Source organism: Sorex fumeus, unplaced genomic scaffold (genome assembly GCF_029834395.1).
Source record: "Sorex fumeus unplaced genomic scaffold, SorFum_2.1 ptg000072l, whole genome shotgun sequence".
Lineage (NCBI taxonomy): Eukaryota > Metazoa > Chordata > Mammalia > Eulipotyphla > Soricidae > Sorex > Sorex fumeus.
Genome location: NW_026606129.1, coordinates 55,173,981 through 55,199,704, shown reverse-complemented (window position 1 = coordinate 55,199,704; position 25,724 = coordinate 55,173,981). Strand labels below are relative to the sequence as shown.

General features: G+C 39.6%; 1 protein-coding gene across 2 annotated transcripts in view; it reads right to left on the bottom strand.

Annotated features, from left to right (window-relative positions):
* CACNA2D3 (calcium voltage-gated channel auxiliary subunit alpha2delta 3) overlaps positions 1–25,724 on the bottom strand; it is a 1,033,411-nt gene that overhangs the window by 189,897 nt on the left and 817,790 nt on the right. For both annotated transcript variants that reach the window (XM_056129451.1, XM_056129450.1), the window contains 9 exons: positions 23,365–23,436; positions 23,044–23,105; positions 21,362–21,429; positions 16,777–16,822; positions 16,544–16,641; positions 13,879–13,972; positions 10,234–10,329; positions 4,655–4,776; positions 1,449–1,529 (listed from right to left, as the gene is read on the bottom strand). In XM_056129451.1, the coding sequence (XP_055985426.1) occupies positions 1,449–1,529; positions 4,655–4,776; positions 10,234–10,329; positions 13,879–13,972; positions 16,544–16,641; positions 16,777–16,822; positions 21,362–21,429; positions 23,044–23,105; positions 23,365–23,436 (739 nt within the window). The remainder of the gene's footprint in view (positions 1–1,448; positions 1,530–4,654; positions 4,777–10,233; positions 10,330–13,878; positions 13,973–16,543; positions 16,642–16,776; positions 16,823–21,361; positions 21,430–23,043; positions 23,106–23,364; positions 23,437–25,724) is intronic.

The window sequence follows — 25,724 nt, the reverse complement described above, 5'->3', positions numbered from 1 at the left end:
TGATCTCAAGACTAACACAGAGCATTCTTCAAAACACTGAAAGGAAGGATTTCAAAAGAAATTTCAAACAATGGACAGGCAACTTTGTTAAGACCCTGTCTTTGACAACTGCCACATGTGGCCCCAATTCAATATAGATAACTTGTCTCTAGAACTAGCCAACTGGGTTACCCTGCTGGTAAGCATGTCTGACCTCTGCTAAGCAAAAATTAATCTTTCTGAGTTAAATGATCCTGTCTCTTACCTTTCTCAAGAAATAGAAAATGTCAAGTGATAAAATCTTCAGACAGTAGTCATGAATCTTTGGAGCCCTTCTCTTCTAGGTGATGAGTTATAGGTCTGCCTAGTTCAAGATGAGCTCTAGGTCAGATACATGATTGTCTTCCTGCAATGCCCAATAACCAGGACAACTGTCCCCCAAATCCTTCATTTCCTATTAATCTAATGATGATGCATAGACTACATAAAAAATCAAGTGGGGAAAGACAGTGTTTCTACTTTCTTGCCAAAGAACAACCATTTGAAATATGCCTGATCCATTTGCATTCCTTACCACAAATATTCACAGTGGGTGAGGATGCAAAAGATGATGTTCATTCACTCTATGGAACTGCTTGACTAAGGAAGGCTGACAAAAACAAAGGGACTCCCTTTGCTAAATCTAGTGACTTTCAGATATAAATTAGAGGGTTTCACCTATCCATCAACCAATAAATCCAACGATTATGTATCAGAATGAGATCATATTCTAGACAAACATTTAGGCTTTTTTTGCCAGCAGCTTTCCTCAAAGGAAGACTTGTAGCAGTTTCTTGTAATTTAGAGCCAAATTCCACCCACCAGTTCCCAGCAAGCCACAGATGTCACTGACACTCTTGAGAGATGAGAGAAGTGGCAAAAGCCAGAGATGGGGTTTCTCTGATAATCTAAGATTCATGATCACAAAATACTTTGGCTTCCTCCTGGTTCCCAAGATGACTCTGCAAATACATCTAAACCTAACCCCCTAGGAGGATTAGGGAAAGAAAATCTCAAGCTCTTTGAAGAAAGGCACATTTCAGCTTTGTATGCCTAAAACAAATCCACAATTTCCTTATGTGCTTCTTGTTATCTTAATGATGTAGACTTGAAAGAACTGGGGTTTTCTTTAAATTAGAATGCTACCTCCCACTGTCAAGAACTGCTTCTCTACATGTAGAAACAAATTCTTATTGAATCAGAGTTTGTGAACAAAAGTTCTAGGAAAGATTTCTGTTTTCACATCAAATACAACCAGCTATCAGATACTGGATTGAAGGAGAAGACACCAAGTTGAGGAGAAAATAATTTATAATTTTTACCTTTCTAAGCCTACTTTCTGAAAAATAAATGTGTTCTATAGAGACACTTGGCAGACCAGATGAATGGATGTCATGCTTACTTTATAGCGGCTAAAATCCATCATTTACCTGCCACCACAGGAGATTTCCGTTCATCCAAGAGCTGAATGGAAGTACTTGCTGTCACTACATTGCTTTTGTTGACTGGTCCTGTAAGAAGAAAAGAAAATGGAGATAGTTAGAGTTTACATGTTAGGATAGTAATATGGGGGTCAGACTAAGGGGTTAAGGTGTGGGTTAAGACTCTCAAGCAGGAGTGTTCCCTAACCACAGAGCCAGGGGTAAGCCATGGGCATGCTGTATGTGCCTCAAAAAAAAAAAAAACCATGAGATGGAGAGAGAGAGAGAGATAAAGATAGATAGAAAGTCCTTATTGGCCCATGGTTACCAAGTCCACGAACTGTGCTGTGGGCCTGTTTCCAGAATCTAGAATTGGCTTCCTCTATCAGACCGTAAGTATTGGGCAATCACTCTTCTCAGTTGGGGCATTCAATTAGTGACAATGGCCTGCACTGGAGAAGTCCAGTCTCTTCACATTGAAATTATTGATTTTCAATAATTATTGAGATAATAGTGGTTGTTCACTATGCAGCAATGACACATATTTGAGTAATTTGTGGTTGTTAACCACAGCAGTTGCTGTGCTGATTATATTTATAGTTACTTCATAAATATAGCCATAAGAGCTACAGAAGATAAAGTTTTGAAATTATTTAAGTGACTTGATTTACTTTATGTAAAAATAATTACAGGTTTACATATTATAATTTAAAGCCTTCCTTTTGTATAAGCAAAACTATTTTAAACAGGAATAGAGCTGGAATGCAATCTTTATTTCAAACTTTTATTAAAATGATGATGAGATATGGCATTAGTAGTAAGAGAGTTTCAGGTATTGAGAGAGAGTTTCCAATACACATGAGTTAAAAAAAATGACTACAAATACTGAATGTTTGTAGCTGATCATGGCTTAGCCAAGTATATGCCTTACAAAAGAATTTGATGAATATAAGTTGAATGGAATTCAATTGAACTGAGAAGCATGGACAAGGCAGTTCTGAACTTGAATACACTTTATGGCCAAACTAATTCGGAACTTTCTCCTGGCCCAAATCTGAGCAGTAATAAAACCCAGCTTCCTTCCCAGGGGGTACAGGTATTCAATACACAGTAGAAAAAGAGAGAGAAACAGTTCTACCATACCACTTGCACTTTCCCTGAATCTAAAGGGAGCATGAAATTTCCTAAGATGCTATGTCATCCATAACTTTCCCATGAAGGAGGTCAATTCCCTTTCATTATATGATTTCATTGAAAATTGAATGAAAACCTCACTTGCCAAAACACAATTTGACAAGAGTCTTAATAATCAGATTTTGGTTTTCTCAGACATAATTCTTTGTAAGAAAAGTGGTGAATGATAACAAAACAAAGTGACACATGAGGCCAAAACACAAAAGGGTACGACACACACTGAAAATACTTTAGGGCATTTACTTCTCTTCCATAGTTACTTATCCTTATCATCCAGTTTGAAGCAAAAGCTACTCTGTGGCAAAAGGAAAACTTGATGATTCTGGTCCAGATCTAGAAACTAAACTATTTTATTTGGAGGACTACAAAATTATAGGATCACAAGATTAAAAAATAAAGAATATATTATTATTGAGAACCCTGCAGCAGATTGAAAGAGTTTATTATTTTTGACTTGGTATTATAATCAATAAAACATGATACAAGATATGAAAAAAATGTATAACCTAGAAATTTGTATTAAAGAGCACATTCACAGGTGTGGCTATATATCCATGTAGGTCTGTCATATATCCACATAGAAATGTCAGAAAAATATCACAAACTCAAAAACAAAATATCACAAAACATCACATATGCAAGTCTGTCATGTCATGTATACATGTCATATATGCATGTAGGTCTGTCAGCAAGATATCACAATCTCCAAAGAATTCCAAGACCTGAAAGTAATGTAATCAAAAGTCTTGTAAAACACCCCACCTCACTAGACGTTTCTATAATAATATTTGACCTTTTCTTGAATATCTTGACTAATGAAAGACCTTCCTAATAAGTTTATTGGACCAGTTATTAGACAACCCTTACAAATTTGTCTTCTGCAAATTTCAAAAGTACTTTTTTATGATGATTTTTGTTTTTTAAATGAGCAACTTATATAACTCAGTGAAAGGGATAGACACAAATTACTAGAGTTTCTCTCTTAGGATTGTGACGTAGAATTTCTTATAAGAGATCAATATAAATGTTTCTAACAGAAAACAGAAGCATGCATTGAACTGTCCGGAGCAATAAAAATTTATAAAACCAAGTTTTATCCATTTCTGAAGTTTCTACAAAGTCTAGTACAGAGGCTACACAGATAGAAAGCACCAATAACATAAGATATGAGACTGAAAGAAATGGAAGGGTAATTGAAAAGCCCTTCTATTATGCTTCTGAAACTGGTTGAAAGAAGATAGTTTTCAGTTTTCATGTGAAAGGAGGTGACCTTTTTTGTTTGCTTGTTTTAATGATTATGCTAAATGCTTCTTATTGGTCCCTGAGGCCCCCTTTTATGCAAAGCACAATGCTTTACAAACCCATGGCCCTGAAATCTTCATGTGGATTTAAATCCATTCAATTCTGACCTGTATTTGTGGGCCTCTAAATTGAGGTGACTTGTTGAAGGTTCTGGCAAAGAACTAAGCCAGCCAGAATTTTTTTCTAAGTAAGTCGCAACTACATTTATAAAAATCTATTTTGTTACTTAAAAAAAGGTTGTAAAATATTGTGAGAGTTTATATTCAATTTCTATAAGGTAAAAGGTAAAGGTAAAGGCCCTCTCATTGATCGTCGATTTGCTCGAGCGGGCCCAGTAACGTCTCCATTGCAGACTTTGTTGTTACTGTGTCTGGCATATCGAATACGTCACGGGGAGCTTGCCAGGCTCTGCCATGCGGGCGAGATACTCTCGGTAGCTTGCCGGGCTCTCCGAGAGGGGCGGAGGAATCGAACTCGGGTCGGCCATGTTGGCTGCCTGCAAGGCAAACGCCCTACCGTTCTATACAATGCAAAATACCAGTCCTGCTCTTTGCATATTTTAGTTAAGCAAGAGCATTATTTTATTTGGGTCATAGCAGGATAGTTCAATACTTAGCATGACTCTCAAGGACTTGACTGTCATCTGTGTTCAGGTTGTTCTACATACTTTGCACACAATACTCAGACCAATAGCACCAACTTTCAACCAGGACACCCACCTGTGCTGAAGGGGATGGAGTAAACAAAACTCCCTGGAATCTGCTCCGCAGCTCTTCGGTACCAGAGAGGGAAATGATCTGCATTAAAAATGTTTTCCTTGTCTCCAGCTTTCAGGAAGTCCCTTGCAGGAAAAAAAAAACATGGCAGCATTAAGCATGGAAAGACGAGACCTGCATGTATCCTCCTCATCTTTTTGGGTAAAACCATTGCGAACATTTTAGAACCATTCATTATCTGTCTAACATTGTACACCATGCATTGCTCAGAAATTTCTTAGAGAGCCCTGACAAGTTCCCAGGAGGTAAAATAATTTTTCCAAATAGATGTAGTGGACATAATTTTACTGTCTTAAACAAGCCAACAAAAGATCTTGAAATGCTATCAAAAGACCAAAGGGTAGTCAGAGAGTTTTGTCTTGACTCAAAATCCAGACACATGGACACATATCCTTGAAAGAATAAACCTCTAAAGTAAATCTAACTCTTGTTAGAAAAAGAATCAGCGATAAAAATAGACCCATGGGATCTTTTCTTTCTCACCTGCCCAGTGACCAGTCAAACAGCATGGCTCCTAGTCCCTACTAGAAATCTCTCCTGGGCCTCTCTGCCTCTGGCTATGTATTGATAAAATGGGAAGGTTGCTTGTACTTCCTCTTCTTCCCATCAAAATCATTCAAATTTCAAGGTATGCTTCAAAACACATGCAAGATCTTGCTCCATACTGAGGCTCACAGCCTCCTCACTCTGCTATAATGTTTTCCCTTGGCATTTCCTTGTGATTGTCATTCTCCCATCTATAGCCTCCAAGACCTTTGAGAAAATAAGCTTTAGTTTATGTGTTTTAATTTTTCCATGCATACTGAAATAGACCGAAGTCTCGAACATCATGTGCAGCTTGATCTATCTTCAAAGAGTCACCCTTAATCTCCAGCACCAAAGGGCCTTGTCTTGGCCAAATTTGTACAAGTAAGGGAGGAAAACTAACTGCCCTGTGAGTCCACATTCTGCAGAGATCTTTCAGAAATGGAGACAAACCAGGGGACACAGTGTATGTAGTTGAACCAGAAATACTCCTTTCCATGCATACAGAAACTGACAGAATACTTCTTTCAGCCTAGTAATTTGCAGCATGAGCTAGAACCCAGAGACCATGGGAGAAATACTTAAACATAGTATATGATATATATGCTAAGTGGCCATGGGTTACTACAAAGAATATGGGGCCTGGAGCAAGGGTATATCAGGTAGGGTGCTTTCCTTGCTTGTGGCCAGCCCAGTTCAGCTTCCAGCATATCTATCTGGTCCACCAAGCTCTGCCAGGAGTGATTCTTAAGTGCAGAACCAAGAGTAACCCCTGAGCATTGCCAGGTGTGGTCCAAAAATACTTTAAAAAATGAACCTGCTCTTAGTTCAAGTATTCTGTATTTTGAGAGTCTGGCCCACCCCAGTGATTTCTTTAACTTTCTCAAGACTGAAGAAGGTCAAATCTTAGATCAGAAGTCTAAATCATCAAAGGTCCCCCTCGATCTCTTAGCCCTGAAATACATCTCCCTGAAACTTAGATGATCATGTCCTTATCCCTCTCTAACAGAACTTATGTTTTTCTTGAAATGTCCAGATCCCAGCATTCATTACCCCTCAGTGTATGCTTAATAAGCACAGGATAAATCAAGTCTTATCTCAAGAGATTCTATCTTCTTTTCAATCATTGTATGACTGAAATTCAAACATGAAAGCTTTATAACTGTATCTCATGGTGATTCAATTAAAAAAAGGTGCTAAAAAAAGAGATTCAATCTTCAATCATTAAGACCTATTTCTCTAACCTTTCTAAATCATAATCCTCCATTCTCTCTGATGACATCACAATCATAGCTACCTTTCTATTCTAGAAAAGTCTAGGTGGTTGACACCCCTATAAAATCATTTGCTTTACTCATGTATAGTATAGCTTCATGCTGAAAAGTTGGCCAGGGCCCTCTACTCTCATTCACAAGGGCCATGAAAGTGTGAGTCAGGAGTGGGGCTGAGAATGCCCTGAGATCCTAGTGCTCCTCACAGCATTGATGGGGGAAGTTCCTTACTCAGCCTGGCAGTCTAGTTCCTCTTGGCACTTTGAGATTAGCAGTGTTGTTTCCTAACACTCAAATCACTGGGTTTCACAAATATTTAAATGTGACATATGCGTTTGGGGGACAAAAGGGTTCCCAAACATGTTCAGAGGGTCCTAGGCCTAGGACCTGAGAATTTGTGCTGCTATAGTGTACATATACATTATAATGTATATACATTTATATAATGTATATACAAACATTTAAAATATGTATTATCAGAAATAACTGCAGTGGTAATTACAGACCCACTAAAGTCACATCTAACAGTGCATGATGGCATATGCTGTCAAAGTTAGAGCTTCGGTCTTAGTACATGCTATGCATGACACAACTCTACTGTTCCCCCTTATACGTGTTCTTTCAAGGACATAATATTTTACGTGGAGAGCTCGGGACACTACCGAGAGTATCCCTCCCGCACGGCAGAGCCTGACAAGCTAATCGTGGTGTACGCGATGTATCAAAAACAATAACAATGAATGGTCCTCATTTTCCTGATCCTGAAGGGGCCCTCAATATGTTATTGGGCTACACTAGCATGTGACAGGGATGAATGGAGATTTTCTGGGCCTGCTCAAGCATATCTATGAACAACAGGGTAATAGTGATAGTGATAGTGAATATTTTACAGGAATATTTTCAACCTGCACCAATGTAAGAAGGATCTTCCCAGGCTGAGGGGATAAGCATTACCCTCCCCACTAGTCCATGGCAAAGTCCCAGCACTGACCCCAAAGCCGGCTCTGGTGAGTCTGAGATTTATGCAACCAGAGGAGGTTGATGCTCCTTTCAAGGGACACTTTTCCAGTCATGAAGGGGAGAGTGCAGCTGGCTGGAAGGTTTAGGTGGTCCTTCCTCGGTGGATGACAACATTTAGGCATTGGAGATAGCAGGCACTAGGTCTAGGGATGCAAGCCTACATATCCAATCGCTGCTGCCAGCACTGTTCTAACACCTGGGCCAGCAGACAGGAGTCTGCATAGCTGCCCCTTCAGAAACTTGGATGTTTCTGTGAGAGGGTCTGGTGTCCAGAACTTTGGGGGCTCTGCTAAAGACAAGCAGCAGTTCAGAAGGAAGCAGACAGGAGTGAACTGAACTTACGAACTCCCCACTAATGTTCTTTGGGAAGCAGGATCCTTCTAAGCGAGATGGAAGTCTACTTCTGGCTTCGAGGATGCTGAATGAGATAGGTCTAGGTTTTTCTTTTTTAAGAGAGTTGAGTGGCCTTGAATGAGGTATTGGGTCACTTTTAAATCCTTGAGTATTAATTTTTTTCTCCACAAAGTGGTAATAATAACATTATACTTCTAGGACACTACCAGAATTATATAACACCATATGTTAAAGAGCTATGTAATAAAAATGGCCTTGACAAATATACGAAACTTTCAAACTGAGAGTTTTCTTCCTTTTCTTTGGTTCAAACATGATCTTTTAAGTGGCCTTCTCTTAGGATTCTGGAGAGAACAGCAATTCTAATGCAAAGGCTGGCATTCCTGGATGCTATGTGTATGCTACATACATGGTTCAAGAGGCCATACTAAGGTATAGAATGTGTTGTCATCAAGAGGGGCATTAATATTGAGGATGGAGGAAGACTATAGATGGTATGGATTGCAATTGATCTATATTCAAAAACAGGAGGTAGGATAAGGTAAAAGATGACACCTGTGTGGGAGGCTGGTGCCAACACAAGTTATTTCAGAGTGGCAACTTTATAATGTTCAGCACTTCACCCCAAGCCTTTGGGCTGTTCCTTGCATGTCTGGCATATAAAAAGGGAAAAAGAATTCTGAAACCTTTCTGTTCCTGGGTAATAGCTGGATATCTAACAAATACTATTTGATTTCAGAGGACAGGCAGACCACTGAAGTCCGGGTGCCCTGATAGCTATCAATGATAGAAGTTCTTGAGGGCAGAAGGATTATTTTATCCCTCTAGATATCAATGAAGTACTCGGGCAGTATCACAGTAATACTCCAGAGGTATATTGTTGCAGGAATGTTTAGCTTCCAAACATGTATATTTTTACGTTCATAGAAATTCAAGGAGATAACCAACTCTATTTACCAGATTTACAGAGTAAGGAAATAAGTGAGAAGGGCTGGGTACACATTCAGAGAGTTACCCTGATCATCTTACAAATCTGTCACAATAGCCTATTTATCAGAATAGCAAGGTTTTGCTCTTGGTTTCTCCTCTTTGTTTTCATGTCTAAACAGTCAATTCCCTGAGAATTAGGGAATATATCCCTGTGTTTCCCTTTGCCTTTTTGGATTCTAAAAGAAGAAAGCAACATGTATTTCAGTACTCCCAGTTCTTCCTAGAAACTTTTTCTAATAGTTCCATAGGTGCTTTTTAAAAAGCTTGAAAAAAATTAAGCCACAATGAGTGTTAACTTTAAAAATGACACATTTGAGCTGTTGAGCTAGAAAGAATCCCTGAGCAGGATTAAAAGTCAAATCTATAAAACATAAAAATCTATTGGTTTAAGCAATTTGATTTTATAAGATCAGAGGTAAGAGTCAGGGCCTCGGATAACAGAGGCACTCATCCACTCTTCTTTAGTGGGTGGGACTCTGGTACAGTTATTCATCTCCAGGTAACCTGAAGGGTATATGAGGTTTTCTGGTAATCTCTGTACAACACTCCCCCCACCAACCACACACACATGAAACTTTTGATTTTCAGACTCCATTTGTCTCTGGCCAAATAATGCCTTCTTGCTTCCAAGAAAATAAACTGAGGACATTTAATAAGGGTCTCAGAAAAAAAAAATTGTCAAACTTACACAGGCCTCAGTGAAACATGATGACGAATTAAGGTACAAGGGCTCTCTGAGGACTCAGGGGGAAAGCAGAGGCTTAAAGGACATGTGGATGCTGAGTTTAGCAATGACCTGCCCATTGTCCATGTTGGTCTCTTTAAGCACACAGAAATGCATGACTGCCTACTCCTGGTACGGGGTTCTGCAGGCCCTCCAGCTCAATGCAGATGTTTATTAAAACCTACGCAAGCAAATAAACAATAAACTCTAGGCCCTGATTTGGGAACATACAATAATTTCTCAGCAGAGCTTCTCAACCACTGAACGGCCTGAAGCTCCTGGTCACGAGCAGATCATTTACTCCCTTTGGCTTCTCCCCTAGCAGCCTCACCATCCCCCAAAATGACCCACCAGGGTTGGAGAGAACCCAGACACTGAATAGAAGATAACAAGCAGCATGGAGAACAAAGACTTGTAGAAGGGCAGACAGGAAGGTGAATATGCAGGTGATGGGGAGCCCACAGCAGAACAGAGAAGAAATGATAGTAAGCCATAGTAACTTGCCAGGCTTTCTGAGAGGGACAAAGGAATCGACCCCAGGTCAGCAGCATGCAAGGCAAACACCCTATCCACTTGAAATCAGCTTCCCTTTGAATTTCCCATGTTGAGGGGCTCTGCTGAGAAGACCGCCTACTTACTGATTGGTGAGCTGCTCAGCCCCAACAAACAGGTTGATCCTTGAGAGGCCCGTGCGAGTGCCAAGGAAGGCAACCTCCACACCCTTGTCAGAGTTCCTGAAACAGACCAGCAAACATCAGGGGGAGTATTCCGGACAGTGAGCAGATAATGGCTTTTGCATTTTAACACTCACAGGATGCTTTGTGAAACAGTCATCTTGCAACCTGAGATTTTAAAGGAAATTATAGAACCACACACTTACAAACCTGCACTCATGTGTGCTTGCACCAAGTCCAAGATGCACATTCTCAGCCCATACAAAAATGTTTGTATTGATTCTTGGAAGAAAACTGAAGAATTTCATGACAACAAGGCCAGCAGAAGACAACATGCCTTTTTCTTGGGGTTCTGGTTCCAAGTTCAGAGAAAAGTAGGGAAACAAGAATGACTTTTTTTGGAGAAGAAAATCCCTAGTGTCAGCTATCCTTACTATTGCTATCAAATCTGTTCTTGGTCCTGTGACTCTTCATGGACTCTGACAAAGCAAAAACAGGCATCTGAGCCTGCAACATTCCATATCTTGAAAGAGTGTTCAGGACCTGAAAGCTGCCCAGTTTTGAGGGCATCAATTTATAACTTCTACTAGCACACAGTTTTTATCCTGAACACCAACATCAAAGATATGCTTAAGTAAATTGTTGTCTCAAGTAGCCTTGCAGAATTCATTCATAGGAGCCCTAAGAATGACATTCAACAAAAGCTCATTTACTAGTAGACTACACTTCTGTTTTCAATGTCTAAGGTAAACTGTATGTTTGAGCATATTCCTCAGTGTATCTGCAATGCATAGGTCTCCAAAAAATAAAGTAAATATTCTTTTTCCACACACAAATGATTTTTTTATTCTACAATTAAAGTGTAAGAAAATGCTGATTCCTTTGAGGACAACCGCACACGCTAGGGGAAAAGGCAGCTCAGACAGAGAAGGGAGCACCAAATAAAGGGTGTTGGGAGGTTCCTCTCAGGATGGGAAATGCGTGATGAGAGTAGACTATAGTCCGAACAAGATTGCCACTCAATATCTCTTTCGCAAAGCACAGCACTCAAAAGGAGAGAGATAACAAAAGGGAATGCCCTGCCACAGTGGTAAGGCGGGATGGGGGATGGGGGGAAGGGGGTGGGAGGGATACTGGGACTGGTGGTGGTGGAGAATGGGTACTGGTGGAGGGATGGGTATTCGATCATTGTATAACTGAAACCCAAGCACAAAAATTTGTAAGTCTACAACTGTACCTCATGGTGTTTCACTAATAAAAATTGAAGGGAAAAAATAGGTAAAAAAATTTTAAATGTTTAAAAAATTTTAATAACAATTAATTTATAACCTATCAGTAATTTCAAGCTGTTAATCCATTCATAATTATATCTTGTATGAATCACTGTATATAAGTATGAACTTGCTATTCTCAAGTGAATTCTTGTTTTAATCAGATGCAAAATTATACCCAAACATTGCTATGAAGTAACAATTAAAAATGAAAAATGTAAATAAAAAAAAAGAAAAGAAAATGCCGATTCTTGAGTTTGCTTCCCTGTCCTAGATGCTAGTAACAATTGGTTTGACGCATTTCCCATGTCATTTTCAATAAAATATCATTTGGTTACTTGATCTTTGATGGTAGCCAAAGTGGTCAATACTACCTTTAAGTATTTAAGGGGGTGGATAAAACACAACACTAGGCATTTGTTTCTGCTTGTAGCCTAAACCAAATTGGAAAGCCAGGCTGTCCAATCAGTTACAGATGTGGACTACAAAGCAAGCTACCATTTTGAAAATATTTAGCATGTGTTAAGAAGGAATCAGCAATCTTTATGCAGGATTTGGGTTTTATGGGAACTTAAAAGAAATGTTTCTCTACATTCACCAAAGACTATAGTCACAAATACACACACACACACACACACACACACACACACACACACTTTGACTCTTTCCCAATATCCCTGGGAATGCAATCCAGGTAGGAAAGCAGAGCAATGACACCCCAAAATGCAAATATTATGAGTTAAACCACTTACTTTGTATTTCTTCTGGGGAAACTTAGAGCCATTTAAAAGAACTCTGGTCACATTGAGCTCAAAGCCTGCTCTTCTTTAATGTATTGCCTCCTAGGAAATGGCACCATTTCTATCTAAATACTTATGTCACCAACTTGTGTATGATCTTTTACAGCTCAGCTTCCCTTTCCTCACACAGAAAATCCATTATCAAGTCCTGAGGGCAGAGGCAAGGATCTTCTAAAGGATGCCAAACTTCTCTCTTGCCTCCAGTCCCCTTTCTGGTCTAAGTGGGCACAACCTGGAATTCCATAGGAGGCTCGGCTTATGTTCATCCCCACGCCACTCTTCCATATAGGCATGGAGGGACTTTCTCAAAACATGCAACTGTGAGCATATCCTTCCTAGAATCTTAAAGTACATTTCTTAAAATCCTTCAGTGATCTTCCAATAATTTAAGTATAAAGTACAAGGTCCTTCAAGAGACTCCCAAAGTCCTGAATCACCTGGTGCCTATGCAGCTTCATTTTCTGCCATCTTCCATCTGTCCCCTTCTATTTCAGCTGGGCTGGCCTTTACATTCCTCAAATATGACCAATATTAACTCACCTCAAATCCTTGGCATATGTGTTCTATCTCCCTAGAATGATCCCCAAACTAGGTTCTGCTCATAAAATCCTTCCTATCTTCTGTCTCCACTGTAGATCTTTTCTTTTTCCTCCGTAACAATCATCACAGTTCTTACTAATATCACATACTACATATTATAGACACTGCATATTATAGACAAGGACTGAGTTACTTCCTTTTCTAGTCCCATACACATGTAATATACATACAACCAGTATCTGAGAATACATTAATATAAAAAACAAATGATTGGTATATGAAACAACAGAGATCCTATCAAATAGAATGGAAAAAAAAGACCTAAAAAAAGAAAGGAAAAAAAACAAAGAATAAATGACACAAAGTTTTTTGAAAAAAATTGTAAATAATTTTTAATTGGATAGCCTGCTGAAGAGCCTGCTGAAAGTAAAGATAATAATTAATGCTAATCAGCCAAAGCCGTTATTGGTTGCCCATCCCTTACCTCAACCTCCACTTTAGAAGTAAAACCACAGGGTTATATTCAACACCCTGATGAAACAGAACTCTCACTTCTTCATCCAACTCACACCCTAACCTGGCCCTGATCCCAAGTTCCATGCAGCCTGAGAAGTGGAAAGAAGTAGGAAAGAAGTATGGCTCTCTCTCTCTCTCTCTCTCTCTCTCTCTCTCTCTCTCTCTCTCTCTCTCTCTCTCTCTCTGTATCTCTCTCTCTCTCTCTCTGTCTCTCCCCCACCTCCTCGGAAGTGTCACTCTACCTCAGCATACCAGATTTCATGTAATGTTCAAACTCAAACAAATTATATGTCAAACCCAGGAGCTTGCCATCCAAGCCCGAGCCGCTAATCTGCTCTAGCTCTTGTGGTTTGGAGCTTTGGGGAAAATTAAAGAACTTTAACACCAGGCTCCTAAAACAGTTTAGTTCTTTAAACCATAACCATATTTCGAACGGCTTGTGGGGAAATGGCCATGAAAGGGGGACACGTGCAACCACTTACTCAGATTTGTTGAGGGCAAGGCTGGTCCAATACGCCTCAATGGGAGCGCTCACCACTGCATCAAAAAGGACTTCTTGTATCAATTCTTTATCACCTGTTGGAGGTACATATTTGAAAAGATGACTTGGGTGGGGCTCCAGGGCAGACCTGAGAGTGCTCATGGGGCTAGTTTTATAGTATTTGGAGGTTACTTTCTCACACCTTTGTGTGCTTTAGCACTAACTTCCCACCAGCTGAAAATGGGAAACAGTATTGACACCTGATATGCCAGCGAGCAGGGGCCTGCTGAGCATTTGGAAGAGATGATAGAACTTCAGAGATGGGGTGGCTCACACAGCAGCTTTCTGCTTTCTCTGCCAATGGAGATAGCCCAGGTCATAGCTGCAGGCCAACTTTGGGATTCTGAACTGAGAAAGTCGCCCTCCCACTCTCTATTTCCCTCTTCATTCCTATTTCTTTTCCATTTTAAAATGGACAACTCTTCAGTCTTTATCTCATCCATAATGAGAAGGGAAATAGACACAACTATTTTATAACTCCTGTGACATTAATTTCATGATTCTTTCTAGAAAGGTTTTCTTTTTTCAACATTTTAAATTGGATTATCAGTCCCAAATCACTATGAATGCTGTATATCTTGATATCTCAATGGAAAAATATTGATATCTCAATTGATATTAGGGATCAGAGCTATGAGGAGGCATATATGTACACTGTTTTTTGGTGTGAAGAGTTTTGTTTTTATCTTAAATAATATTTAAAATTTTTGTTTAATTAAAGAACCGTGATTTACAAAGTTACTGATACTTAACTCTAGGCATATAATACTCCAACATCAATTCTTCCTTCAGTGTCAACTTCCCTCTACCAGTGTTCCCATGCTTCTCCTTGCCCTCAGTCTGCTATGCTGATAAGCACATTTCAAAATTCAGTGGTTGTAGTTTAGATCTCATATTTTCAATGTTGTTGAACACACCTATACTACTCTCCCACAATACCAGTATACCTGAGGGCCCCGACCCCTGGTCCTCTATTAATTCTCTTTCTCATCTTCTTTCCTCCCTCTTTGACCTCTTTCTAATTTATATATAATAAAAATCATGGTGCAGACATTACTGTTTATGAATAACTATGTATGAAGCAATAGAATAAAATACAAGGAGATAAAGAGTACATACAGGAGGACAAGAACTCCCAGGTGCATCAGCATATTTATACACAATATCTGTAGTCCTTTAATGTTTTAAAAGAATATCAAGGGTCAGGAACAATAGTACATCAGGTAGAGCATTTGCCTTACATGCATTCAACCCAGATTCCATCTCCAGTACCCCATATGGTCTCCTGAGTCTGCCAAGAGTGATCCCTGAATGTAGAGCCAAGAGTAAACTCTGAGTACTGCTGGGGGTGACTCCAAAACCAGAAAACAAAGTAAATAAATAAATAAAAGAGTCTTCAGGAGAGAGCACAGCGAGTATAGTGCTTGTCTTGAAGGCAGCTGACCTGGGTTTAATCTCTGGCACCTTTTATGATCCCCTGAACACTGCCGGGACTGATCTCTGATCACAGAACCAGAAGTAAGCCCTGAGCACCTCTAGGTGTAGTCCAAAGATAATTTTTAAAAACTATAATAAAAGTACCTTGTTGGAAAGCTAGTTCAGGGTGTATGGTGCTTGCTTTGTATGTGTTTAGCCTCGTTCTATCACCAGTACCACATATGGTCTCATGAGCACCTCCAGAAGTGATCCGTTAGCGCAGAGCCAGAAATAAGCCCTGAACAAGTCATGTATGTCCAAAAACCAAGAACTAAACTAAAGCAAAATCCCCTGAAGTATATATGGCAAAACCCTGAGATTTGATAAATATCTTTAAAAAAAGGTTTTTATGTAATTACAAATGTAAGAATCAGAATAATGGGACTCATATAAGATTCTATCGCTACTATTAGATTCCTAGAAATATACATCCAGTCCATAAATATGGTGTTTAGTAGCTATATTACCTCCTTATTCCTCTCACAGGAATACAGTAGTTATTCCATGAGGAAAAAATATATAAAGAACTTTCACATCATTGATTAAGTGGTATGTGTTAGGAGTCAGGGGTAGGTGCCTTGCTTATTTTCAATGAATGTTACTTCTGCCCAAACATTTGATACTAGAAATAACTTATGTGAGTGCCAACTAGCTCTTATAGTACCTGTAAGTCTGGGATATTTCTAATTCACTGGGGAAACAGAATGATCACAAGAGATGATTTGGCTCTCTCCCACTTGTGAGAACTTGGAAATACGGATTTTGACCCTAGGTGAGACAAGTTCTGCTTGTCTCATTCGTAAAACTAGGGAAATGGATAGGAAGGTATTTATAGTCCCTTCCCAGTTGTACCATTTTCATCCTATTCAGGTGTTCAACTAAATGGTTCAGCTGAAAGGATAAATTCAGTACAACAGGTTAAGGCAGGATTGGGAATTAAGCGTGACTTTTTGGTAACCAATATGCTTTCTCCCATTCCTACAGGAAGCAGACATTTGGCTGGATTTAATATGACTGATAATCTCTGCCAAAGCAAAGCTCCCCTTGAAAACTGAGGCCAAGAATAGTTTTGACTTCCCTCCCCACCATCCCAATTACACACACAAATACACATTTGAAAACATGCTTACATTGAAGCAGAGGCTCCTTGCCTTTGAGGTAAAGTTTAATAGCTTCTAGCTGAGATAGATGCCGGTGTTCTGGGTGTAGGTCAGTGTTGCAGTAGGACCTAAGAACGTGACATGGCCCAAAATAAGAGCATTTAAACATTGATAACATCACTACCTTTTGCCTTTGAACGAGAGCAACTGATTGAGACATCTTGAGAACAAAGAGGGCAGCTGATGAAAGACTGAATTCTTACCATTCATCTGCCAAGGACACATCAGGATGTTCTAAGTCATGCAGGCCTGGAAGTCAAGGAGAATGGGTTAATGAATAGGAACTTATATGGAGCACTGATTCCCACCCACCCCCTTTTATGTTCTCAATATTCTAGAACAGGGCCATGGAACTAGGGTAAGGATAGAAAGCAATTCCAAAGGTATCGGACTGAGAAGAGAAATTCTGATCAAAGAAACCAAATTCTCTTCCCAGTTCACTTCTCCCTGACTCCTACCCCTTCAACTGTCACTGTCACCTTTCTTAGTAAGCATCTCATAACTCTTCGAAGATATGTGGTATACCAGGGAGACTTAGGAAAGAAGCTTAGTATACAGAAACAAAGAACGTGGACCCATAATTTTCTGAGCTGGGAACTGGTCACATATATCCTTTATAAACATCAGGTTCTTATGCAAAATAGGAATAATAGGAATACTAACTTATGGGTGGTTGTGAAGGTGAAATTATAGGTTGAAATAAAATATCAATACTCAACTTCTTTCTAATGAGCAAAATTTGTTCTTTGTTATGAGATTCTAAGTTAAAATCAACAGGCTGTCTGGAAAGGTAACTAGAAAAATTGTGGCTTGAGGTAAATTGAGGAGTTTTTATAACATGTTCCAGACCACCCTAATTCTGTGAAATCACCCTTTCCTTGTATGTTCAATGGACTTCATTTCTATGGGCCATCAAATTTTATATACTTTTGGATGACAACTTCAATAACTCCAGTGATGCTTATAGCCTGTTTTAGAATTTTCCCCAAATGACAACCCAATTCAAGTTTAGCAAAACATTAATACTACCTAGCTTTATAGAAAATAGCAAATAAATTGGAATATCATCATATGTAATCTGACTCCTACGCTAGTAGATGAATAATCTTTGGATGTCACTTAAACTCTTTGAGATATATAAATTCTAAATTGTAGGTTATAATGTTTTAACTCACAATCTCTATGTGAAGGTTAAATCCCATAGTAATTACTCCAAGAAAATTAATGAATCTACACATTTATTCAATTTCCTTTCTTCCCCTTTCCCTTACCTCAACCTTCCTTTCTATTCTCTCCTTAACTCCTCAAATAATCCCTTCCTTCCTTCCTTCCTTCCTTCCTTCCTTCCTTCCTTCCTTCCTTCCTTCCTTCCTTCCTTCCATTAATAAAGAGAGAGAGAGAGAAGGAAAGTGCCTGCTGTAGAGAGAGGCTGCAGAGAAGGTGGCAAGAGAGAAACTGGGGACACTGGTGCTGGGAAATGTACACTGGTTGAGGGTTGGGTGCTAGAACACTCTATGATTGAAACCTGACCATGGACTGCTTTGTAGCTCTGTATCTCACCATGATTCAATTTAAAAAATCCATTAATTTATTGAGCACCAACTATTTGCCCAGACACTATCCTAGGCCCTGAGAATATAGTAGTGAATAAAAGAAAAAAAATCACAAGCACCATGGTATTTAATTTACGGGAGAAATTAGGTAAGTAAATAAAATAAAAATATATAGTATATTGTTTAGTTAAGGACTCTGAGAAAAAAAGCACAGGAAGATAGAGGATACCAAGAGACAGGAGCTGGAGAGAGTAAGCTTGGATTCTGACTATAGTGGGAAAGAAAAATGTGAAGGGGGTGCTGTAAAGGGTCATGTTAATAGCTGGAGAGACATGGTAGAAGGAATAGCTGATGCAGGGATCCTGATGTGAGATTTTCCCTTCCTAAATTTTCAGATTAACTAAGTAAATTGATTTAATTTTTTTAGCTTGGATTTTCATCAACTTTCATCCATAAAGCCCTTCTTGGTCATATTTCATAAGACTTATAGAGCTGAGGGAAGATTTTTTTTTCTTTTTTCTGTAAGTTCCTAGTACATCAAGAAAGTGTAATTTTTCTCTATTTTCTCACCTCTGATCTGGCCATTCTGATGAAATCATCCCTACCAATGATTATAAATCTGACGATAATGATATAAATTCTGATTTATTGGACAATTGCATGTTTTGTTACATATATACATATATGTATATATATGTGTATGTATATATATATATTAGTGTCAAGAAGATTCAGAAGAAAAACAATTCAGCAGGTAGAACTAAAACTCATATTTTCCACTTCAGGAGAAACTCTTTACATTTTAGCAAAGTCTACCCACTCATCATCTTTAAAGCATGTTGAAAATTCCTACATTCTGGGGGACTGTGCTCCCTGTGGAAGAGCCAATAGAACTCTGGTTGTCATCTTCAGGGAAGTTTTTTCTTTTTCCAAGAAGAAAATATACATATATTATGCCATGTCCTTTAGGGATGACAAGTCTTTCTACTCATTAGTTAAAGATGAAACAGTTTTCTCCAGTTCAGTTACTCAGAAACGTTGGCAGGACTGTAAGCCTTCTTATTTATAGAGGACCAACACTGAGAGGAAGATCTGACCTAATTTGTATGGATAACAAAACACTCTCCCCCTTGCTGAGGATTCAGACTCATTTCTTGCATGGAGGTTACATTTAGTTTTGAAATGCTCTCTGTGTGACCTCTTAGCCTAACAGCTAAGAGGAACATACAGGACAAAATAGTAAGTAGTGACTGGAAATACAATGTAAAACAGTTCTGTATATATTCATAAGAAAGCAGATTGATCCTTGAATTGTGGATTTATGAAGAGGACCCATGAGAGGCAAATAATCCATTAAGATAATCTCCTTTTATTGTTCTGAGGACGAATTTTTCTTTAGTTTGACCTCAGATGGCTTAGACATGAATTTTCTAGTTTCATGGGTAATAATATCTATAGAGCCACACAAGGCCCAGAGAGAAATAAAAAATTCTAGATGTTATAAAATATTCTCTGAAGCAAAATATAATGAAACAAAATAAGGGATTAGACAATATATCATGAAAACAAATGTTGGGACATATTCAATAGAAATGGGAATTAAGGAGGGTCTGGAAAGATGGAGCGGGACTAGACATGGGATAATGGTCTTAAAACACCATGAAGGAACTGGTACAGTTGTGCTTCAACTATAAAACAATGACTTCCATAGTATCATACACAATAATACTTTAATAAAAGTTATGTATATCTGAGAATCTTGCCCAGAATCTTGTCCAAGTTATAAAGTTGTTTCTTTCTTTTCTCTTGCATGCCCATGGAAAGAGAGAGACTTTCATACTCTCATCCACTGTCTTCGTCCATTACAATGATTCCTCCATTCTCTTTCCTATTCCTTAAGTTGAAACCCCTACACCCCCAACCCCACCCTGACCATCACCACCACCGCAAACTCTACCTGTGAAACCATGTTAGGTCATTAAGTGGTAAATAATAAGGTTGACAACAGAACTTGACATCTCAGGACCCACCAATATCATTATGAATTCCCTGCCACGACATTAGAGTGAGCCCCAAGGTTGTCCAGCTTTTTACAGGTCACCATGTTCTTTGTACATAGCTCTAGTCAACTAAAGCCTGATTGTAACAATCCTTCCTGATCTTCGTTGTACTCTTGGGATACTCAAAAATAGTAGTGGTTTAGTCCAACTCCTTTTCTGAGGAGACGCAAAATCTTACACCCTGATTGGACAAGTAAATTATTCAAGGTCATTAAGGAAATGGAGCTTTCCAAAAGCCAGACCTATCCTTTCCTTCCAGCTTGTGATACCGGTAAAGAAACAGCTCTATGTTGTTGAAAAGTAAAAGGTACAGGTTGGGTGTAACTGAATTTTTAAAGATGAAGGAACTAAGACAACTACTACTAAACTAAATACTAAATTTAATACTAAAATTTTAGATTACTAATGCTTTGTAAGGAAAAAGAATATCAAAATCTCAACTATTTACTCTTCTGACTTATGTCAATCAGTTAAGTGATCACTTTTCAACTTAAGACCTAGATTGCCATAAAACACAAGTGAAATTTGTGGCTGACCTGTATAGAAACTAAAGTTTACCTACCTGTGTTCTTATTTATCCCATGAGCTTGAGTTTTTTAAATTTGGACTATTCCTAGTATTAATTTTTATATACAAGAAGAATATAGATATTTAATATTTCTATTAATTTTAGTTCCACGAGATCGGGCGCATTCAGGGTGGTATGGCCGTAGACTGGGCTGGAGCGATAGCACAGCGGGTAGGGCGTTCGCCTTACAAGCGGTCAACATGGCCGACCCGAGTTCTATTCCTCCGCCCCTCTCGGAGAGCCCAGCAGGCTACCGAGAGTATTCGATATGCCAAACACAGTAACAACAAAGTCTCCAATGGAGACGTTACTGGGCCCGCTCGAGCAAATCGACGATCAACGGGGAGGCCTTTACTTTTAGTTCCACAACTCCGTGGATGAGAGTAAAACATGAAATTATGGAGTTTAGTGTTTCATTAGTTGAGATTTTGACCTTTCTGATAAGAATCTAAGGAATCAGAGAAACATAATGTGAGCAATGAACTGAGTTCAATGTTGAGGGATTCAAAGGAGCTTTGGATAGATGAGCAATGTCTTTACTCCTAATGGCTACTTCACTGGTGCTTTTCCCGCACTAAAGACCATCAGGAGCAAAACAGCCTCTTACCTTCATCGATGGTCACATTCCCGCGGAAGAAGTATTTTCCATGGCCTCTGGAGAGCGCCACACCTAAACTGTGCAGAGGAACAAAGCAGACCTTGAAATCCATGGCATCGACTGGAATAGACTTGTGGGTTAACTATTTTTCCATTTTCGCATTTCCATTTTATGTTCTGTAAACAATTTTTCTAACAGTTTACTTTCAAAACCCCACTGATTATAGTTGGTGTTGGTTTTTCTTAGGCTCAATCAACTACTTCAAAATAATTTCTGATTAGAATTGGCTGCTCTCCTGTGTTTTTAAAGGGGTGTGGCAAACTCTTTGCCCTTCTAGCAAATACTTCTCTCAACACCTTCCCAATGGTCACATGCCCTGCTTTCTCTACACCCACTTATGTATCTCTTCCTCTCCCCTCCATCTGCCAGAGTTGGGTCTCTCCCATTTTAAGAGTGTGAAGTTAGTGAGAATTAAACCATTATCAAGGGTTAAATTGAAAAATACCCACCACCACAACAGTGTAGTTTGACGGGTTTGTTTGTTTAAACAACCCTCTCCTGCATCTAAGACTTTTTTCACATTCCCACTGATTTTAATTATTTTTTCTAAATTTTGGAGCAGGTGGGGAGTTGGGTCATACCCATTAGTGGTCAGGGGCTACTCCTGACTCTGTGCTAAGGGATCACTCCTGGCTGTGCTTGGGAAACCAGGTGGTAGTGGGGATTGATCTGGGGTTGGCCATATGAAAGGCAAGTGCCTTGACCCTCTGCTATCTCTGTCACCTTCTCCTCCACTGGCTTGCTTTCAGCTTCTTTCTGTTGTTTCCTAAAGTCCGAGAATATGTTCTAAAAGCATAGCCTCTTCATTCGTCAAAACTAATTAAGAGCCATGTGCTCCCTTGATTGCTTTGGTTCCAGATGGAATCCAGTCAGGGTCTTACGCATTGAAGGACAACAATGCCATCATTTCCTTCTCAGATGGATTAGTTGTCAGTCATTCTTTCACTCTTTAACCCTGTGAGGCACTAGTTCAGAAACAGGAACTAGCCCCATCAAAATAACTTAAAAAATAAACCAACAAGAATAACGTGTTACCACACGATTTGTTAATAGCAGGGGAAGACTTTAGAAGGCACATACACATTGAAAAGCAGGCAATGAAGCAAAACCATTCTTCAGGACTGTTATAAAGAAAAAATCACAGGATTCCAGGGTAGACAAGCACAAAAGAACAGTTCAAAGAATTCAAACAGAAGCACAACATGTAGGGATGCAGATGCCACCTCCAAAGTTTGAAGGATGTCTTGCTTTTTTTGGGGGGGGGTCACAAAAGTAAAGGTGAAAAATGGAACTCACTAGGCTGAAAAATTAGATGATTAAGGCTCTGGTAACCACCTGAACTACTCTCTCCACCCATAGCTGAAGCCCTCCCCAGAAGCTTATTGGATGGATAATGAGATGCAAAGCCATGACACATTGAGTGAGTTCTCCTAGGTGAGCCTGAGCCTTCTTCCCCCTTCTGGAAAACAAAAGCAAAAGCAGCCTGGGAAAAGCCCCTTCCTCACTCTTTCCAGCCTTGCGGCAGGGTGTTTGGTTATCTTCAGATGATGAGCTCTGAGAGTGCCAGCAGGTTTTGTACAAACACAACTGATGGGTCTGATGGAATGTCCATGGATTATGGTCAGCTCTACCTGAAAGGAGTACCCTTGATGTCTGTATAATAGTAGTCATTTGTCATCACCAAAACCCGTTTCTAGATTGAAGAAAAAAAAAAGTCGCAGAGAAAAGAAAACATGGTTAGTCAGTTAGGTGACATTTTCAGAAATAAATAAAAATAAATGGACACACTAAGATCAGGTTAACAGTACTACATGAATCTTGTTTGAGATAAGTAAAGACAAGAGAAAAATGATCTCAGCGAAAGATATTTATTCCAGATAGAGCTTTCAAAGCTAATTTTTCACAGTGGTTTGTTTTAAATTAAGCGGCAAGAATGTTTGAGAAAAATGTACCCCTTTGTCCACTGTCTTCTTCACCTCCATGGAAAACTTCCCGGTCTTTCGATTCACCATGGCGTTTCTTAACTAAAATGAGAAAGGAAAGCTGGTGTTACCTCTTCTCTAGCAGGCCACACCATTTGGTCACCTCAAACCACCATCTTGGGAGCACATATGGAGGTTTATGTATAACAGTGATGGGTTAGGGCTGGGCCCCTTCCCCTCTGAAACTTCCCATTCTCTGTCTGTGTATTGCACTCAGACCTCTGAAACAGGTTTCTGAAGAGTTTCCAGCCCACTGCTGCTGGACCAGGGCAAGAGGTTACTAACAATAAGTAAATGACGCTGCTCTTCAATTGTGGTTTCTGGTGTCAACTCCAGGGCAACAATGACAAGAAGTCAGTGATGGATGCTGATAGAAACGGAGCACCCAGAAAGCTGATCAAACACACTCAGGAAGCAAGAATGTCTCCAGAGATGAGTTACATTCATCCAACTCGCAGTACTGACTTGTCACGGAGAAAACACATTTGAAGACATAATCAAGTTTAAAAAAAATTATACTCCTATATCAGGGGAATTTTTGTGCGTGGGGGGGGGCAAAGGCTGTTGTTACTGTGTTTGTTGTTTAAAACAACCATTTGGAAGACAGAAATGCATGTCATTTTTTCCTTAGTGTAAGTCATCTTAAAATGCTCTTACTAACATGAGCCAAATAATGGCCTCATCAATGCTTCCAGGCAGAGAATAGGACGGTCGTGGGTCTAACTTTAGAGATCCCACGGTGTGCACCAGTGAGCCTCACTCCCTCCACACCCCCAGCTGACCTCCCCTAATGACGTGTGGCCCTTCTGCTTCTCAGCAGAGGATAGCAGATGCAGTGATGAGAGACGTGCTATTGGGGGCACTGAAAGGACAGAGGAAAGGCCACTGAATGGAGTCAGAGCAACTGCTGACATGCCAGCCCAGCAGGAGAGGCTTTCCCAGCCCCAAGCCTTATTTTTTTTCTCCTTTCCCTTCTTTTCTCCTTTGAGGAACTTGAATAAGATCTGGCCGATAGAAAACTGCAATGCTTGCAAGCAACCTAAATTTGATTCGGGGCTGTCTAGATTTGGGTTCACATTCCCATCTTCTGTGAGAGAGAGTAAAAGCATAATTTTTAGCTGGAGGCATGTATAAAATAAAACATATATTTTACTGTAGATATTTTTTAACAACACATAATGGGCATTTCTGGAAATATTTTCCCATTTTAACTTTTGTGGTTTTGGATGGGGAGAGCTGGTCCTAATTAAGTCTACTTTCTAACTTTTAAGAACGGCTCGATTTATCTTTAACATGGTTTTCATTTTTCCTCTTTCTGGTGCCTGCCTAAAGCCATTTGGGACCTTCCCCTCTCACATTCCCCAGACAAGTCAGAGATTCGGTAAGTCGCTCCACGCCTCCGTGTCCCCCCAACCCCCAACTCCCAGTAGCACACAGCAAAAGTCTTGGGTCTTGCGAGGGTCCAAGGCCGAGGTCACGGATGTTTTCTCTAGACAAATGCTTAAATGATTAGCTCCGTCTTTTCCTTTTCTTCAACTATTATGGAAATAGATTACACCGATTGAACACTTATTTGAGAAGCAGATGGCACTGTAGTTAAAGAAATAGACCCTAGCGCTGGTGATATGGCTGAATTGCAGAGCATATGCCTAGCAGTCAAGAGACCAAGTTTGATCCCTGGCACTGCATGGCCTCTAGCAGAGCTGGGTATGGAACTTCCCCAGAGCACCTCCAGGCCCCACATCTCATTGTCAGGAGTGGCAGTGGAACTGGTTAAACCTCCAGTGTGGGTGGCCTCCATTAAAAATTTTAAAAAGGGAAAAAATAAAATGAAATCAACTCTGCCAGGACCTCTGACCATAAAAATCACCTATGAATTCTCTCTGTTCCTCAGTTTCCTTGCATGCCTAATGAAACTAATGACCACACTCATCAATGTAATCAGGAAAAGAGTTGACTAAGTTAAAAATTAAAAGACTACCAGGTAGCTCTAAGCATTTAATCAATGTTGGTTATCCAACACCATGACCATCATGTTTGTTATCATCTTTCTTACTTTTCTTTAATATCAAAGCTTTTGATAATTAGGATTTAAACTCAAGTCTTCTTTACACACTCATGTTCTATTTGGCAGAATCTGTCCTCTTAGAAAGTTGTAATTTCACAGTTCAGAGGAACGTTGTACTCATGTACATGGAGTGGTGAGGGAGGAAGGAGGCACCCACCTAGGCAGCAAGATCAGCCGAATCAACCTTGGCAATTACAGAAGTGACGTGTAGTAGTTGACTACCTTTGTCACATTCTGCCCACACTCTAAACACTTGTGTAGG